The following is an 18935-nucleotide window of genomic DNA, read 5'->3' on the forward strand; positions in this document are numbered from 1 at the left end:
TCTTCTTCTTCTTCTTCTTCTTCTTCTTCTTCTTCTTCTTCTTCTTCTTCTTCTTCTTCTTCTTCTTTTTCACTAAATCCTTAATGATCAGGCCACTTCTGGTTCCAAATGAATTAATTACTTTACATTTTGTCCAGTATAAAAATATAGCCTTCACAGTGGCCTGCTGATCCTACTGACACCCAAACACTCCTCTCTCCACATATCTGCTTACCTCCTTGCCAGCTTCTTGCCTTCTTTCCCTTGACTTTAGCTGCAATGATTTCTCTGCTCCGTCTAGAAGACCTCATAGGTAAGGGTTTGCCTAAGTACATTTACACTTCCAGAGCCTTGTGTCTGCCTTTTCCTGACAGCTGCACACCCATGGCAGTCTTCCTGCAGGCCTTCCCTCACACTCTGTTCAAAAGTGCGACTCCTCTTCCTCTATCCTGCACATCCCCTGCCCTGCTTTATTTTTTGTTATATCATATAATTTATATATTTTCACGCATTACCAATCGCTCTCTACTGAAATATAAGATGTGGATGTCAGTTATTTTTTATTTCCTGTGTTTCCAGCACATTACAACAGTTTCTGGCTCTAAATATGTATTGGGAGCAAATAGTGACAGTCACACTCACTGATGAGAGGATCGGCCTGCAAAAGCACAAGTAACTTCTGGGTTTGCTTGACAAGTCAGTGGCATGGGTTAAATTCCAGTCCAGGCCTGTCTGTCTCCAAGGCCCATGTCCTTCTCACCATGCTATGATTCGCTTTATTTCTAAACATCCAGTTAAATGCTTTCATGTAATCAGCAGGAGGCTTCCTTGCAGGTAGTTGCTGCTTTCTAGATTCTGAATTTTAGGTCAGGGACTCAGACTGTGAACAGTTTGTGGGAGAAGCCAAGAAAGGAAAGAAACAGCATCAACAAAGCAGCAGTGGGGGTTTTCTGTGCCAACTACCAGCAGTTCATGAGGTCATTGAAAATCTTCCTGACACCCAGGCTGGCTCGCACACAGACAAGGAAACCTGTAACACACACAAGCAAGCCAAGGGTTTCATGCAGACTGCACACACAGGTGTCTAAATGGAGTTTGCTGGTTTTTAACATAAGCTGCTTTGCCATTCAAAATGAGAGTTAATCAAAATATTGCAAATGATGTACCTTAAAAAAAGTCACTCTTTATCATGATTGCATTTCCATATTTTTTCTCTGTTATTTTGTGTGTGTGTGTGTGTTAAGTGCTTTTAAAAATTATTCTCTATTGGACCAACCACAGTGGCAGGATATCTGATATCAATATTCAAGGGACCAGCAGTATTGAGCCATATTTCAGAGAGGTTTATGTGCTGCACATAACCTACATTTCATTAGCAATTGGTGAGGAGCAGAGCAATTTCCTGGCATTTGCAGCTTGCACAGAGGTTTAGAGAGCCCTTCCCCTTTCCCTTCTGTGACAGCCGACCAGGAGTAAAGGTCATTGGTTGGAAGCAAATAATTATGCTGTGTCAGGAATCAGTGGTTTCCTCTGAGGACCACCGGAATGTAATTCATTTCTGCATCTTTCTTCTTGAGTATTAAAAAAGTCATCCACAACAACAACAACAAAGATTTTCTCCCCTACCAGGACTTGCTAGCACAGATGAGAGCACTCAGCATGAATTTTAATTGAAGTGTCTATATTTTAACCCTGAATTTTCCATAATCAATTTCTTTTTGTCTATTAACTAAAGTAAAAACTTACAGAGTTTGAGAATTGGTGGATCTTAACACCTAGAATCTCACCAGATCACACTAGGGGGCAAGTTTTGATATGGTTCTCCATACAGCCCACATTTCTAAAATAGGTACATTCAAAGATGATTTTCTTTCTTGTTAAAGTGATTCACTCTGTGGTTTCTTTAAATAGGTCAGCTAGTACTGGAAATGAATTTACAGAAAATGGAGTCAAAATTTCTTTTTTCTTTTAATGGGGTCAAATCTATATTAGAGGTGAAATTCATGTGGAAATTTCCTTGAATTGACTTTTTTTCCCCAGTGCTTTGAAGTTTTGCTTTGTTTGGTTTTCCTGAAGCTCCTCTGCCCCATATACCTTTGTGACGTGTGTGAAGGAGATGGAGAAGGAGATGGAACAATGTACCCACCTGAGTGAATTATTACATTGCTTTGTGATTTGAACACTTCCATGGAGATGGAGTTTGATGAGGAATAAACACGTTGTACTAGTCAATTTGCCATCACTGGGACGAAGTACCTGAGAAAAATCAATTTACAAGAGAAAACAATTATTTTGGCTTATGGTTTCAAAGACTATAGTCCATGGTCAGCTGGCTCTGAGACAGAAACATCATGGGAGAAGGGTGTGATAGAGTAAAGTTGCTCACGTCATGGCAGCCAGGAAGCAGAATGGATTAGAAAGAGCCAGAGAGAGGAAAGGGGACCAGGGACAAGAATATTCTCTTCCAGGTCACACTTTTAGTAACCTACTTCCTCCAAACAGGCCCTGCTTTCTAACAGCACAATTAGCTACGATCATCAGAGTATTAATCCACTGATGAGGTTAATGCTCCATGACCTAATTACCTTGCAAAAGCTCTACCTCTGAACACATGAGCCTTCTGGGAGACATTTTTGATCCAAACCTTAATATACATGACTTTTTGACTTCAGTGCAGGAGTGTCAACATTTCAGAGGACTTCTTGGGGTCAGAGCAAACTTTCCCTTGGTTTTACCTTTTCTGCTTGGCACTCCACCATTATGCTTTTCTTCGTTTTACTTTCTGATTGCTAGGCTACCATGACAAAGAACAAAAAACTGAGTGTCATTAACAACAGACATTGTCTCAGGGCTTGGGAGACTGGGGAGTCAAGATCCCCGGTATGTCAGCGGTGCCACCCTCACTGTGTTCTAGGTCTGCTCCAGCTTTTGGCACTTCCTTGGCCATGCAAGCAGAACTCTACCCTCACATGGCTTTCTCCTATATACCTGTATCTGTGTCCACATGTCACCTTTTTGTAGTGACATCTATTCACATCAGAGTAGGGATCAAGCTACTCTGTGTTGCTGCATCTTAACTCATATTTGCAGGGGACTTTCTTTCCAAGTAAGGTCACATTCTGAGGCCCTGAGAATTGGGACTTAAGCATAGAAAATTAGGGAAGAGCACAATTTAATAACCTGTAATATTATTCATTATCTGGTGTTGCTAACCAGTTACACCAGAACATAGTGGTCTGAGACATTTATTATCTCTTAATTACTGAGAGTTCAAAGCCCAGGTATGGCTTAATATAGTTGAACTAGTTCCTCTGGCTTTGAGTTTCTCCTAAGGCTTCCAGCAGGGTTGTGGGCATTGTGAACCTCAACTAGGGATGAATCTGAGTGCAACCTTACTTAAGTGGCTGGTTGGAGGACTCGGTTCCATGTGAGTGATTGGAATGAGGGGCTCAGGTCTTGGAGAACTGCTGGCTATAGACATTTCTGGGCAATGAGTGCTCACAACAAACAGCAACACATGAGGATAGAACATGCAAGTTAGAGGGCAAGAGAGGGTACTGGAACCACATGGAAATCAGTCTTTTATCACCCAGTCTTGGTTCATATTATCATTGTTAGTGTCTTAGTCAATTTCCTAGTAGTTGGGATAAAAAGCAAAAAAGAATGGTGAAAAGGCTTAGTGGAGGAAAGCTGCTCACCTTGTGGTGGCAGGGAAGCAGAGAGTGAAGGGAGTAATCAGGGAAACAGACCCGCCCTGTCAGGTCACTCCCCCAGTGACCTGCTGTTTCCAAGTAGATCCCACCTCCTAACTTCACACTTGGCTGTAGTGCCCCATGATTGGATCACCTTGCAAAAGCCCCACCTATGAACACATGAAGTTTTGGGGAAACATCTAGATATAAACCACAATAGGAAAAATTCATCAGGTCCAGCCTCCCTCATAGAGATGCTAGGGCATTTGGAGCTCCAGAAGTCGTTCCTGAGCTCTCTTTCTAGTCCTTCCTTTTACAGGAAAGCTACCATATGCTTGTGCCCACATAGTTTTTTGGCCTGCTTTCTGATTGGCAGAATTTGGGGGCTTTCTGAAATCTTGAGGAAATGAAGATTTGTCTTAGCAGAAATCTCCATGGGAAAGGCATAGGAGAATTGATTGATAGTAGTTTCAATATGAACACAGACTACTGTGTGTCAGGATTCTCTCTCTCTCTCTCTCTCTCTCTCTCTCTCTCTGTTTCTCTGCAGTTCTGTCTGTATGGACCAGATTTCTAGCATCTCCAACTTGATAAATATCTTGCTTTTAATAGGGTGGGCATATTAGATTTGATACCTTGGACACTTAGAAGTCTGTGGTGACACCTAGTCATCATGTAAGCAAGTTGTTAATAATGCTTTAATTGGCTACTATGTTAGTCCTACTACATTATCTTAATTAAAATATATCAAACTGAGCCAGGCATGGCAGCACATGCCTGGAATCCCAGTATTCTTGGAGGCTGAGGCAGGAGGATTGCAAATTAGAGACCCATCCTGGGTGTCTTAATTACTGTTCTCATTGCTGAGACAAAATACCCAACACCCACAAGTTAAAGGAGGAAGGGTTTATTTTGGTTCAGTTTGTAGAGGTTTTAGTCCATAGTAGGCTGACTCTAAGGCAGGGTGGCATGGCAGAGGGGCATCTCAGAGGAGAAATACTCCATGGCAGAGCAGACAGGAAGCAGTAAAGTAGCAGTCAGCAACAGCAAGCCTCCCTATCACTTTTATGTCATCCAGCCTTTTGGGTTGTACCACCCCCAGCTAAACTGGGGCTTCCCACTACCCATACCCAGAACTATGCTAAACCAGTTTTGAACTAATCCAGTACCACACACCCTTAATCCCAGTAGCACACTCTTAACCTACATTCACATCCTAAAACTAGCCACCTCCAAAATGGCTCATCAATGAGCTATGAAGCTTTGGAGGGGCACCTAGATACAAACCATAACCCTGGGCAACTTAATAAGACCCTATCTCAAAATTTAAAAAATAAGTAAAAGGGCTTGAGCTCAATGTGAAGGCTCTGATTCAATAAGGAATGCTAAAGTCTTATATGATGACACAAAGTTCTAAAGTGGTTTCCACCTGGGTAGTGTCACCTACCACTAGATTCACCGGTTAGGAGGGGCTTTCCTTAGCTCCCTTGTACCTTCCAAATGTCCCACTTAGGGGTCAGAGAGCCGAGGCACAGAGCTGGGAAGTGATTTGCTTCAGTTGAGGACTGAGCAGCACTCCTTGCGCTGACCCTGCTGTGAGCCACGTATGTTCTCCCTGGACAGTGGAGGGTGGGGTTATTTGGAGGAGATAGTGGTGGGTTTTGCTACTCTGCTCCCACCCATGGCAGAGCTTCGTCACATCATGGTTTTGCCTACTGCAACACTGCAGATGTCCCTGCCCTCTGTAGGATGTGTTTCCTTTATTTTTGATGCCCTGGGGCATTCCACAGACCACAGCCTGTCAGAGATTCGGCTTCCTCCCTTCTCTTCTTTGACTGCCCAGCACATTTATGAGAGAGAGGTTGGCTCTATTTACCAAATGTGCTGGCAACTTTCAGTAGTGGGATGGACATATGCTGAGGGGGTTCACTGTGTTTGTAGTTGGGGTTGTTTAACACATACAATCTGAGACTGAAGGGAAAAAACAGAGAAAAAGGGAAAAAGGTCAGTGTAGAATTCTTTCCATCTGCAAATATGTTGCTCTGGAGCTTGTGGTCATTTAGACGAGGCTCAGGAGAAGTGCCCAAATTGGAATGGAACAAGAGTCAGGTGAGTCTGTCTCTGCTGCAGGGCCCTTGCAAAGACCTTGGGGTTTCTACATGTTGGAAGAGAATGGGACCTAGAGAGATAATTGGTCCTTTTATCCGTTGAATAGATGAGGAGACTAAGACCCAAGGAGATGCTGTGGCATTTGTAACAGCCATTTCTTGGGAACCCCAGGATTAGATTCTAACAATGCTCTTTTGGAGTTTGCTCAATGCATCAATTTTGGCGGCGGGACTTAATAATAATAATTTGTTACTGTCAAATAATTCATAAAAACTGCAGTTTTGTGTTACTACTGTTTTTGTCATAAAGGGTCAGACCAGGTACCAGAGTCTGTCTCAATCCCCCTGGCCCACATCTGAGTGCTGAATCCTAGGCCCCTCTGTCACTCTCCTGCTGTCTTCCTCCCTGGCCAGCCTGGCCTCTCCCTCTGCAGGCAGGGCTTATGCTGAGCACGCCAGGTCCTCTCCTTCTCCTTAGCCATGTTCCACACTCAGCACCCTTGTCAGTTTTAACCACTCTCCTGCCTCTGCCTCCGCCCACCCCACCCAAACATGCTTTGCCAGCCCAGTCCCAGCTTCTGTCACTTCGCCTCAGGACTTCCAGCCACTCTGCCTGAGGTCAGCACAGGGCACAGCTTCCTGCTTCCCCTTAATGACTGGAGCACTTCAGGAACCAGCAGGTAGTGCTGGCTCCAGGCTGTGGAGACACAGGAAAAGACAGAATGCAGGGCTTGCATGTGGCCAAGGGGAAGGAGACAGCAGTGTATCTGGAGCTATGAGGACAGAGATTTGAGAGAGAAGTACAGCTTATGTGAACAGAGTAGTGGTTCATCCATTGTGTTGCTTCATTTTTTTTCTTTGGGGGGGCAATTAATAGCTTTTACATGGCTATACAATTTTAAAAGAATGAGTTATGACTTTATTTATGTATTTATTTTATGACTTATATTTAGAAACATCTGATTTTAGATACTTGGATGGCTCCAAACTAGGACCCTCTAAAAGAGTGCTGTGCAGTGCTGGGAATGTTCTGAGTTTGCTTGCATAATGCAGTACCATTATCCATATATGGCTACTAATTCTTGAAGTGGAACTAGTATGAGTAAGGAGCTGGACATCACCTTTTGTTTAAGCTCAATTACTTTATATTATACAGTTACACATGACTACTAGGTACCAGAGTGGCTGGTGTGGCCCAGACCCTTGTAGCCACTGGGGGACATAGCACTATACTCATGAATATTAGCATCCTCCCTCCCCACTGTCTCTGTGCCACATTCCACTGTTTTCTGTAATCCTTCATTTACACTGAGACAGTGGGAACTCAGGTGCCCTTGGCTTCTAGAGGGAACATTTGATTCAAAACTCTGCCTTTGTTTCAGAGAATTACTGAAGACTTGGTAAATTGACTTTGCCCAAATCTGAGGCCTGTATAAAAGACAAATAATAGTAATAATGAGAGAACATTTACCTGTTATTACGTATGTACTGTGTACATAAAGCTTTCCTATATCAACTCTAATCCTCTGAACAGTTCTGTGAAGTCTGTGTATCATTACATCATATCTATCTTATAAGTAAGGAAGCTAAGGAAGAGGACAATCAGGTGACCTGTGTCAAATCCGGGGTTTTAGGACAGGCATTTGATGGGAAAGCTTTCTCTAGCAATGGCTGAGCTGCCTCTTCCGTATGCTTACCTACAGAAAAGTTCCTGACCTAGTATCTTGGATGCTTTCAGTGTGGTCCTACACAGAAGTGGGCTTAGTATACTAGAAACACAAACAGAATCAGATGCAAGTTTGCTACTGCAATAGTGCCATGCATTTGGACACTAGCTGTCCAGTGTAGTGAGATTTCATACTGCACACTGTGGCTAACGACACCATCATCAACAAGACCACACTAATGTCAGACATCCACTATGACTTCTGAGACTTTCCAGGCCACCTGTACTTCTGATAGCCAGATATGCATTGGGGGATCCCACCATCACCTAAGGTTCAGTAATTCTCGGAAGGAATCATAGAATGAAGTGCACAGCCAGATTTGTGACTACAGGTTTATTATAATGCATTCAGTGAGCACCAGCTAAATGACAAGGTACAGAAGATGCACTCCAGGAGGATCCCAGACATGGAGCTTTTGTGCTCTGTGCTTGGGAATCAAGCTGCATTGCCCTCCCTCACATAGATGAGTTCACTCACCAGGAAGTTCAGGCCAGCACTGGTGTTCATCGTGTTGATTGTGAGGTTTCATTACTTGAGTGTGATGGGTTAAATCACTGGCCAGGTGACTGAATTCAACATCCAGCCCTCTTTTCCCTAAACTGCTGGGATCATTTTGCCTCAGGTCTCTAATTACATGGTTGCTCTCCCAACAAGTTGGCCTCTCTTATAGAACTAGGGTCTCACCATGAGTCACGTCATGAACATAAACCACCAGGGTTCATCATGAATAGCAAAGGCATGTCCATAGTCTTTGAGCATTCCAAGGACTAAAGACCTCCATCCCAAGTCTGGAGAAAAGACCAGACAAACTGGTATACAACAGATACATCAGAATTCTTCCAGGCAATCAAGAATGAAGATGAGAACACATGTCTAAATTTTTAGTGGTTCCTGGGCACATTAATCCTCATGCATTTCTGTGAAGAAATTTTACTGACCTATTTGTTTTAAAGATGGATAAATGAGGCCAAATAAAGTTAATACTGTTGCATATGACAATTCAACTAGTAACAGAGTGGGGTTTAAAATCAAGTTTTCTAACGATCAATCACAAGTGCTTGGAAAATAGAGGAAGAATCATCAGAGGGGATGAGGGTAGAGATAAGGATACCCTAAATACTTGATTGTTTTTCTTATCTAAAAATGCAGGAAGGCATTGAATTTGTCCAGAATAGGACAGTAAGGGAGAAATGTTAGGATCTGAGAATTAAGCTTCTTCTCAGTGTGGCATTTGATTCCTTTTTCTGATTTTCCTCATGTTTACTTAGAGAAAATGATGTATCATTTCTGTGTCAGACCTTGCAACAAGCATCAAAAATACAAAAACAGAGACAATGCTCAGGCTTCTGTGATGTGGGCAGACAGCAAACAAAAGATTGCAATGTGACCAGGTTCCTGAAACAATCGAGGGAAATACTTAGAGCTGGCACTCAAGAAGGAAAAACACGTGGGGGAGTGGGGAGTTCAGGCTGGAGAGAGGATGAAGGAGGCAGAGCTTCCAGTTCCACAGTGAGTGGGAAAGGGCCCTGAACTCTTCCAGTCTAGGAGGCCGGTAGGTCCTGGTGAAGCTCAAAGCCCAGCCCTGTGCAGGCTCATTTTTTCATTTGCATTTGCCTGGTGCTGCCAGAAACCCCAAGGAAGGGTGTACAGAGCCACCCTGCAAATCGTCTTGGGGTGTGAGGGTACAGCCTCAGCAATAGTGAGTAGTTGTGTGGGTTAAGGGTTCATTCAAGGATTTTCACCTGTAAAATGATGACGTAGACTCCTTAGATGATTCCTAAGATCCCTTCTGGCTCTACCATTTCATTATTTTGAGCCTTTATGAAAAACGTTTTGCAAAGCAAATGAATAGTGTAAACAAGATTATAAAGAGAATATTTGCCGTCTTAAGGGACTAAACTTTTCTAAAGCACATCAGGGACATTCATTTGCAGATAAACAGTGCAGATTCTATATAAGCAGAGGTTTGTTTTCTTAGGTTTTCAGTAAGTTAATTACAAATCACTCATCAATTTTGCTAGTCTATGTGTATTAGGAAGTAACAGAATTGTGTTCATTCTAAATATCCCATACTTTTCAAAGCCCTCATTGTTGTTCATAATATCTGCCTTTTCTCTGAATTACCCTGAATCTTCTTAAATTTTTTCTTTATCCCATAGGGTGTAAATAAGAAATGGGATTTTTTTTCCAAGAAAGATTTGGATAAATTTATCTCTGCCTATCAGATGTCATGTGAGTCCCTGCCACCTTTGGTCACCTTGCGTGGACGTGGAAACAACTATGCTGTAGCGTAGCATAGTATTAACAGATGGGAACACCTGTTCAGATACAAAGCCCTTGCCTGTACCTCTAGCACCTGTCTTGCGTTTTCTGCATTTGTTCCTTCTAGACAATGGACTGCTTCTTCTCCTCACTCCCTGTATCAATTAGACTGCGTGCAATTCCAGTAAAAATTAATATTTTACAAGTGTTTCATTGTTTTATACAACTGTATTTAAGACTCCAGGGTCATTCAGAGACAGCACCCTGCCCAGCATAACACCATCTCTCTGTGCCTCATCCCCTTCTTCTACACACTTTTTCTTCTCACCTTTGTTCTTCAAACTCCTTTATTCTCCTGACGTTCCTCCTTCTCAGGCACAGAGAACAATAGATACCTTGTCTTAAGCATAGCAGCTGACCTCCTACAGCTTGGGCATTTTCTTGATGTTTTGCTCTCCATTTTAAGTAGTTGTTGAAAATATTCCAAGTAAATTTTGTTGTGCAAGGGTGCACTCAGGACAGGGAGGTCACAGGCTCACTAAGGAGTAGAGGAGCAGGGCAACAGAGGGGCAGAGAGGGGTTTCCAGGCAGAAGAGAGCCAGTGCCAACTGGAGTTGCCCCTCAAAGCAGGCAAGTTCAAGAACCTCACATGATTCCTCTTCAGGAAATCCTAAATAGATTCCTGACAAAAAGAAGGTCCTAAGGAAAAGATGCCTTCACACCCTCAGTGACCTCTGTGTATTGTGAGAAGACATTTTTACTTTCTCCAGGAAACGATGGGAACCCAGAGAGGCCCAGAGGCACAAGTGTGATGAAACAGCAGAAATGGTTGCAAAGCTGCAGCTTGGTGACCAGTGCAGTGGGAGTGGTTTGGCCAGAGTTGCCAAGGAAATGCCCGTTTAAGAGTGAAAGAGGAGGCCAAAAGATCTGTGATTAGCTGATTGTAGACTGAGCGGGGAAGAGCAGTCAACCCAGGGGAGAAAAAACCCCATAAATTTCGACTTTAAATTAGAGAATGCAGGAAAGGAAACAAATGTTCAGTTTTGGAAAAGTAATTTAGCTTGGTTTATTACTATAATATCTTAGTAAATTAGACAAAGATCTTAAATCCCTAGAGCCAATCACTTCTCACTCAATAAGTTGCACAAGTTCAAAGTTATGGCTGTTTAGGAACGTGGTTGTAGAGAATGCCTGGAACACAGCTCTCCCTTATTTAACAGATTTTGCTCATATCACATCACATGAGCCACAGCCCAGGAGGCTTTTGCTTTTGTCAGCGTTAACATGCTATGGTCAGAAAGATTTCCTTGTGGCTGAGGATGCTCTGCTTTGTTTCCCAACTGGTTTATTGAAGAGTTTAAATTTAGCATGGAACAAATAAAACAAACTTTTCTCTCAACACTTTCTTCAAACATGCAGAAAGTGCTTTCTTTGCCCCTCTCCCCTCTGTGATAACATCTCAGTAATACTGTACACATTCTGATCATTTTTAAGAGTGGGATCATTTTCAGTGGATTTTACCAGACCATGTTAAGAGATAGATACCCGGATTGGAGCATTCCCCATCTTCTGGTCCTTTCTGAGTCTAAATGTGGCAAGGGGTGATTGTAGAAAGAGTGGAAACTTTTGTGCTTTAAGAGCTCCTGCAGATAATCCTCATCAGGCTTCTCATGAAATCATCAGATGCCCATAGATTCAACCTCCAAACAACTGGAGCTAATAGAAGTTAGATGTAGCCCCTAGTTTCCAAATGGAAACTTTTTTATTGGGACCTACATATACCCATTCCAAATGCTTCTAACTTTTTTCTAACTGCAGTTTGAAAGATCCTCAAAGAAGTATCATCTAGTGACATTTTTAAAGAAGATAACAGATGTGAAATGTGGGTCATGTGGTCATCATGTTCAGTTATAATGTCAAAAGTAAGGGAGCTATTAGTGTATAAGATGCATTTGAAATCAATTCTCCCTTTTGGATCAGATGTAAGACTCTGAGAACAAAGACTGTCCCTCACCACGAATAAAAACAATGCAATGAATTCTTTTTCCCTATGTCTTTCTTCCATTTTCTATTTAAAGAAATTTCTGAAAATACATTAATTATGCAGTTTATCTTTCAGATGAAAAAGAATTCTTTTGGATTGTATGGCTGCATAGTTATTAATAGCAGCAAAATTTTCCTTTTTTCTTTTGTATCAAATGGAATTCTGACTGAAGTATGAAGGGGCCATTCCAGCAATGATAACAGCAACTGATGACTAATTATAAAATCTATATGGAATTGAAAGGCATTTTAATTTGTCATTACTTCTATGTGCTCAGAAAGGATCTGTATAATTATGGTGACTATAAAAAGCAAGCAAGTGATATTTCTCCTCATTATGAGATTAAGCTCTTAATATACCACTTTTACTATAAGCTAAAACAAAACCAAAAAAACATCTCATCTGGCTTCCTATAAAGATGTAATCATGACTGAAAACTGCTCAGCTGCGGTTGTGTTTGTTCTTCCTACTATTACATGGAGAAGCTGTGCTTCCAGCTCATTTTAATTTGAAAAGTGTTCATCTTTGCCATTTACAAAAATGAAATTATATTTGCTTGCTCAGTGTGAACTGCCAACCTTCATGTCACATTAATTCCTGAAGATGACAGTGACTAGAATTTCCTTAGGTCATGACCGAATGATGGAAGAGACTGAATTGAGATTCTAAAACAGGATTTTTCTTTTTATAACCACTATTAAAAAGTGGCTGTAGTTACCAGGGTCACCAAGACAAAATCTGAAAGCTATTTTTGTGTATGTATATATATATATATATATATATATATATATATATATATATATATAGACATGTGGTCTCCATTTCTTTAGTCTGCATTTAAAATTCTTACACTATTCTGTGATAGCACTTTTCTTGGGAAATTAGATTTCAAGACATGCAGTTTGTTTCTAGGTGAGTGATAGAATTTCCCTTTGTCACTTGTGAATTTTCATTTATCCCAATTGCCACTGAGACATCTGGATTGTGGTGATTAGGAGCAGGGAAAGCTGTGAGCGGGTTCCAGCCTGCTCCAGCTCCTTCCCCTCCCTCCTTCCTGAGGAGCAGCATGAGCACTCACAGGGAGCCTCAGTTTAGCCAGAGCACATCAACAGCAGGCAAGAAATCCCCTGCAGGGATCATCAGTAAGCTCTTTGACCTCAGAATTTCATAGCATACTGGTTTTCAAATTGGTGTACAGATGACCGGGTTTCACCTTGGCAGATTTGTGCATGCACATAATAGTACATAGTACCTTGATCATGCTCCTGTTACCCTCCTTGCTCTGCTCTTCCCCGTGGTTTCAGGTTTTGGGGGCAACGGTATGTTTTCTCACATCCACTCCCCTGTTACTGGTGCTCACATTTCCCCTCCTGCTCCTTTTATTCCCCTTCCTTTTTTTCCCAGGGTTCAAATTCCACTCTTTAACAGCTGTAATTTAGTGAATTTAAGCCTCAATGTTCTCATCTTTAAAATGGAGAAAATGACACTTTAATGGTGGTTGTAGGAATTGAATTATGATGCAACATAAATATGCAATTCTTGACCCATAGTAAGCATAAAATTAATGGTTACATCTTCTTGCCACAGAAACTAAACTAAATATCCTTTAGAAATTAGTTATCAATGTGGTCAATATTTTTAAAGAAAAAAGCAGAAGCATTTTTCCCCAGCTACCCAACAGAAAATTCTTCATGACAGAAAATGAAGCTTACGTTAATGTGAAAGCTAAGTGCCATGTTGTTGTTCTCCACTCAAGAGGAGCTTCTACATGTAATTACACCTGCAGTTTAAAGATAGATATACATAGTGCACCATAACTCAAAATACACGTGTTATCTTGGCTTTAAGAACATTTGAAAGGAACTTAGTGTCTGGAATTATAAATTTTAGTGTAGAAATATAAATTTTCTTCTACATATGTGGTGATGGCATTGGTAATTGAATTATGTACAATACACAAATTGTTTAATACTTAGAATGTAAATTCAGCTTTATTTAAATTTGATCATTGAAGTTATGTGGGGTGAGAGTGAAGAGAGAAAGACAGAGACAGAATGTGCAATTATGAAAGATGGTAAGACTGTGTTCTCTGTCTTCTAGCCTAAAGAATAAGTAGTGAAGACACCAAGGAAGACTAAGAAAAGACGCCAGCATTTCTCTGCTGTGGAGACTGCTTATCAACCACCTGAAGAGGATCCTTTCTTGAACAATGGACATTTCTTACAAGGAGTCACAGATTAACATATGACTAATCTTGATTTTGTAAAGTGAATGATATTATTTTTCTTTTTTTAATTTTGTGGTAAGTTATGATATTTGGGTGGATTTTTTTTAAAAAAATCTATCTTCCTGATAGCATATTTAGCACATGTTCTAAATTATAATCCTGTAGCAAACAGTTGGAGCATTATTCAAACTTACAAAGAATGGAAAATGTTAATTTCCAGTTTATTCCAGATTTCTTCAGAGTATGATTATTCTGTTAAATCTTTGATAATTGTGACATTCATCGCCTCTGTCCAGGAATAAACATTCTTTTGTCATCCTGTCAATATGAACAAATCCAGAACAAATCATTATTAGTGGAAGATATATCATGAACAAATCCTAGTTCTTCACCTTCAGACATGTGTGCCAGGCTTGCCATCTAAATGACAAGAACAAGGATGATAAACGAAGGAAGAATCCTCATCCTTTCCTTCTGATCACATAAAGGACAGTTTCTCAAGATGAAACCAAGCCCTCTTTGCAAGCTGCCAAATACTAGCTTAGGAAAAGAATTAGTTTGCTTGCATGATGATCCTCTTAGTCAAAACGTCTTCACAGGAGTTGACTTTGGTAGAATCTTTTCTAAAGCCATCCAGAAGAATGATAAACCCCAGAACAAGACGGAAATAGACATTTCTTCTGAAGTTGGCCTGGACTGTGGGCCTTAATTTCAAGTATTGATGCTTCAGAACATGTGAATAAGTCCTGAAGAAATGGCAGCCTTGGGTAAGGTGAGGCCTCCTGTTTCTTCTGTTTTTCATCAGAATCTTGTTGCTGTATCCATCCCTTCCCTTTGGGAAAAGGGCCATGGATAGGATGATGGATTGAACACTGTTCCTCTGTGATAAGGAACATCTCTGAGTGCAAATCACAAAGCTTTTATCTCTAGGTTTAATTCTTCTCAGCAGTGACCACAAGTGGTGTCCTGCAAGCTGATTATAAGAAGGGACATTGAGCTTCTGTTCAAGATGCTGCCAGCAGCACTCTGGCTAGGATCTTGCTGGGCCAGCCCTTTTCACCTTGTGACCGCAGGAATGGATCTGGTGACTGGGTTTTCTGGATGTGAGTTGCTTTCCACAGAGAGCTGAGGTGGTGACACTGAAGTGAGCAGTAAGTCAATGACAGCTGCACAGTGTTGCTCTAAGATGCCAGTTCCCTGGGTCTGGAATGTGGCACTGGCCCACAAGGAGAGGCCGCTCTGGTGCGGTCAGGACTGCCAGCGTGTGTGCCTGCAATGAGACGTGTCCACACGAGGCCACCCTGTGGGGAGGAAGGAGGGTTTGATGGGGGAGAAATCTATTTTGCTGTTTTAGAAAGAAGCACACACAGAGCTGTAAACCTCTAGTGAGGTTTGTCTTTGAATGTGTAAAATAAAGCTTTATTTGTCAATTCTGCTGTAAAATAAGCACTGTCCAAGTTAAGGAAAAACATCTTTGTTTCTGTTAGTGTTTAGTGACTGAGCTCATACCCTTAAGTGTTGTGTGTTTATTTTTTTAATAACCTAATACAGAAAAGTTTATCAACTTGGATTTCTTTTGCTTTACAAAAGAAAGCCAGGCCAACCCCTTTATAGATGAGCTTCAGCTATAATAATCAGATTATTTCACAGTTTCTTATCTGAATAGCATTGCTCTTTGGTAACTGGCCAAGGGAAAGTGAATATCCTGCAAGAGATTTTGTTCAGTGGATTGTTTTTCAGTTTCTTTCTGTATTTTTGCCTATGCAGATGAGGAAAGTATCATCGCAGAGAACCATAAGGACAACATATCCAACTCTATGAAGGAAGGGCTTATAGATGTTCTTTATATTTGGGAATTCTTGGGTAGAAATATATCTATTCAGGAAACTAGCTGTTTGTTTTTCTTTTGTTGTTCACTTTGGTGTGTGTTTAATTCAGTTCTATCCCACTTTCTGGTTTCATTGTGGGTGGAATGGAGTGTGATGTAAAGCAGATGTCTTCAAATGACCAATAAACTTTGATGGTGAGGAAGGGGATCAGTGTAGACCCGTTCTGTGGTCCAGTCAGTCCTGAGGCTTTCCTAGTACAGAGGCACCTGATTAGAACAGAAGTGAATTTGAGTCAAGGGACCTTTTCCTAAAACTCTAAAATCAGGGGAATTTAGGGAGACTCTTATCCATTTAGAAGAGAGACTCTATATAGATTATGCATAGTTAAAGTATTTTTACTATTGAACAGTACTTGGAGTAATGTTAACTAAGCTAACCAAATACTGTCCATTTGAAGTTTTGTTCCAATAAATGAAATAATGATTCAAAATTAATACGTGAGCCTAATAAATTTCTTATATAGGAGTGAAACTTTTTATTTTTAAAGGAAAGTTTTTAAGTGACTGGAATAGTGTGTCTTTGGTTTTGTTCTTGTTTTTGTTGTCCTGGGTATTGAGCCCAAGGCTTCATACATGCTGGGAAGTCCTCTACTAGTGAGCTATACACCCAGCCCGAGTCTGTCTTCTTAAAGAGATAAATCACTCTTATAGTCCTCGTTATGCAATTCAAATTTACTGTACAAAAGAGTTCCTTCTCTTCAGTGCAGAGATAAGCTTCAGGCTAGCACCTGTTCTGGTAGCCACAAATGCCATGATAGTGAAACTCAAATTAATGAGCTTTCCTTATGTACAGACTCTACAGCCCAGTGAACTAATAAATGTGGTCATAAAGCAATCTGCTAAGTAGTGAGGACTACAGTGATTCCTTCTGCTGATAAAAGTAGTCATAAAATTCATCTGCTGTGGCTGGACTACAAAGACCAACAGGATTTTTCATTTGCCTCTTAGATAACATATAAACATAAATTAGATCTGCAAGAATTTTCACATCTTCCTACTGAAGTGGGTACTGTAGGCCAACCAGCTCAAAAGCAAAACACAAAATGGAAGATATATAAAAAATGTGAGTACTCCTGTGGGAAGATTGAGCCTGTGTGCTGATGAGTGGCTGCCCCATGTTTTCCAAAGCTGACCTTTTGAGGGAAACATTTAGATACGTTAGTGCGAACACAGAGTATTAGAACCCTAATAAGACAATAACCTTCCTAAACTGCCAGGTAAGAAAATACACTCTCTACATTCCATCCACCCTAAATATCCATTGTTTATGTGATCAACTTGTCCAAGAAACTGATCGCTTTTCTTTTGCAACCAGAAGAAGAAGGTCTGATCAACATTTTATTGTGGGGACTGATGTTTTTTCTTTTTCTGGTTCTTAAAAATTTTGTTTATATTAAAGGCATGCTGAACTACCTCATAGGTGTGTTGTGTGATAGCTAATTAATAAATAACAAGTGCTTCAAAATCTAATCTCTACATAAATGGTGATTTAATTTGTTTTCCAACTTCAGAGATGCATGTCACATCATGTGTCTTGGTATATCACCACATTCATGTTTACACCTTTGGCTTTAAATTTGGTATACCAAAATTAAATCAAATTTTGAGGTTCTCAACACAGACTGAGCACATCAAATTCAAGACTGGAAAAATAGCACGTGGTGAAAGAATAATGCCTAGAAGCGAAACCTAGATGCATTTGAATTCTCAAAAGAGGGAGTCAGCATTGATTGTAAAGAGTATTGCTGTAATTTTATATTATAATAGTTAAGAGGCCCAAATTTGTCAGTGACTCCTATAGCAAGATAGAGTGGGCTCAAGGTTCTACTGATGAAACTGTAGCCTTTCCTTCCTCTGCATATTAATGAAAGATAAAAGGCAGCTGTGGGAGCCACACATTTCTGATACTGCAGGAGAGCATGCGCCTCGCCTGCCTTCGCTGTGTCTTCCCAGAAAATCATCAAACACCGCCTTTGGGGTTTCTACCGTTTGAGCAGGATGCAACCTAAAGAGGAAGAAATGGAGTTACTATCTAACAGTTTCTTAGTAAGGTAACGTAAAGCCTGTATGGTAACAGGAAAAAATAATTTTACTGCTGTTTCGACTTTGAAGCCATTTTCCCCTGTAGGACTAATTATTAGCAGTTTTATTTGCTAATTTCAATTACCTCAACTTAATTAGTAATTCATTCTGACCTTTAGAAACCACATTCTTTAATCTTCAAATTAGAGGAGTGAGGGAAAATCAGCCCTTTAACTCCCATTCACAGGTTGCGCTGTTTCTGAAGGCTTCATCTGCCGATGGAACCAGGCTTTTAGATCAGCTGGAGTTCGGTCCTGGGCAGTAGCCAGACTAAGATGACTCAACTTCACAGAGATGAGATAATGAACAGTGTAGCACATGTGGCTGGTAAATTTTATTTTTTACTTAAAGAAAAGAAGGGAAATCACTCTGCAGAGTAATGGATTCCCCTACTGTGTGTCTGCTTACAACTCTTTTGAGAATGCTCTACAAGTTTTCTATGTGAATTGTTCTTCTTCATGTAACACAATGTCTGATGACTACAAGACAACCACTTACGAGCAGAGTTGTGGTCATCACATCAGTGCCAAAGGTTCTGCTTTAAGATAAATTTTTAGTGCACATTCTCCTATATTGTGAAGTTGTCTGTGTTGTTGGATGGGTGTTAATCAGCCCCCAAAACTCATGTGCTAATGATTTTCTTGTTGACAAGTTGCCGTGCTGCCGACTCCCTCCCATCAGTCCACAACTCTGGCTGTTAAGAGTTCGGGAAAAGGGGGGTATAGGCAGAAAAAAATAAAATAAAATAAGGGCCTCACTGGGCTTTCTGGATAATCCTGACTAGAAAGATTTAAAACCCTGCTAGAGAGAACAATCAACAAGACAAAGGAGTGCTGGGGATGTGGCTCTGTGGTGGAGTTCTTGCCTTATATGCACAAGACCCTGAGTTTGATCCCCAGAATCACAAAAAAAAAAAAAATTTCTGG

The 18935-nt window shown here is 40.8% G+C and overlaps 1 protein-coding gene across 3 annotated transcripts in view; it reads left to right on the forward strand.

Annotated features, from left to right (window-relative positions):
* Positions 1-17344, forward strand: part of Zmat4 (zinc finger, matrin-type 4) — a 374900-nt gene extending 357556 nt beyond the window's left edge. For all 3 annotated transcript variants that reach the window (XM_005410534.2, XM_013507717.1, XM_013507718.1), the window contains one exon: positions 13913-17344. In XM_005410534.2, the coding sequence (XP_005410591.1) occupies positions 13913-13928 (16 nt within the window). In that variant the 3' untranslated portion in view covers positions 13929-17344. The remainder of the gene's footprint in view (positions 1-13912) is intronic.
* The last annotated feature ends 1591 nt before the right edge of the window (positions 17345-18935 follow it).

Source organism: Chinchilla lanigera, unplaced genomic scaffold (assembly GCF_000276665.1).
Source record: "Chinchilla lanigera isolate Chin_1 unplaced genomic scaffold, ChiLan1.0 scaffold00135, whole genome shotgun sequence".
Classification (NCBI taxonomy): Eukaryota; Metazoa; Chordata; class Mammalia; order Rodentia; family Chinchillidae; genus Chinchilla; species Chinchilla lanigera.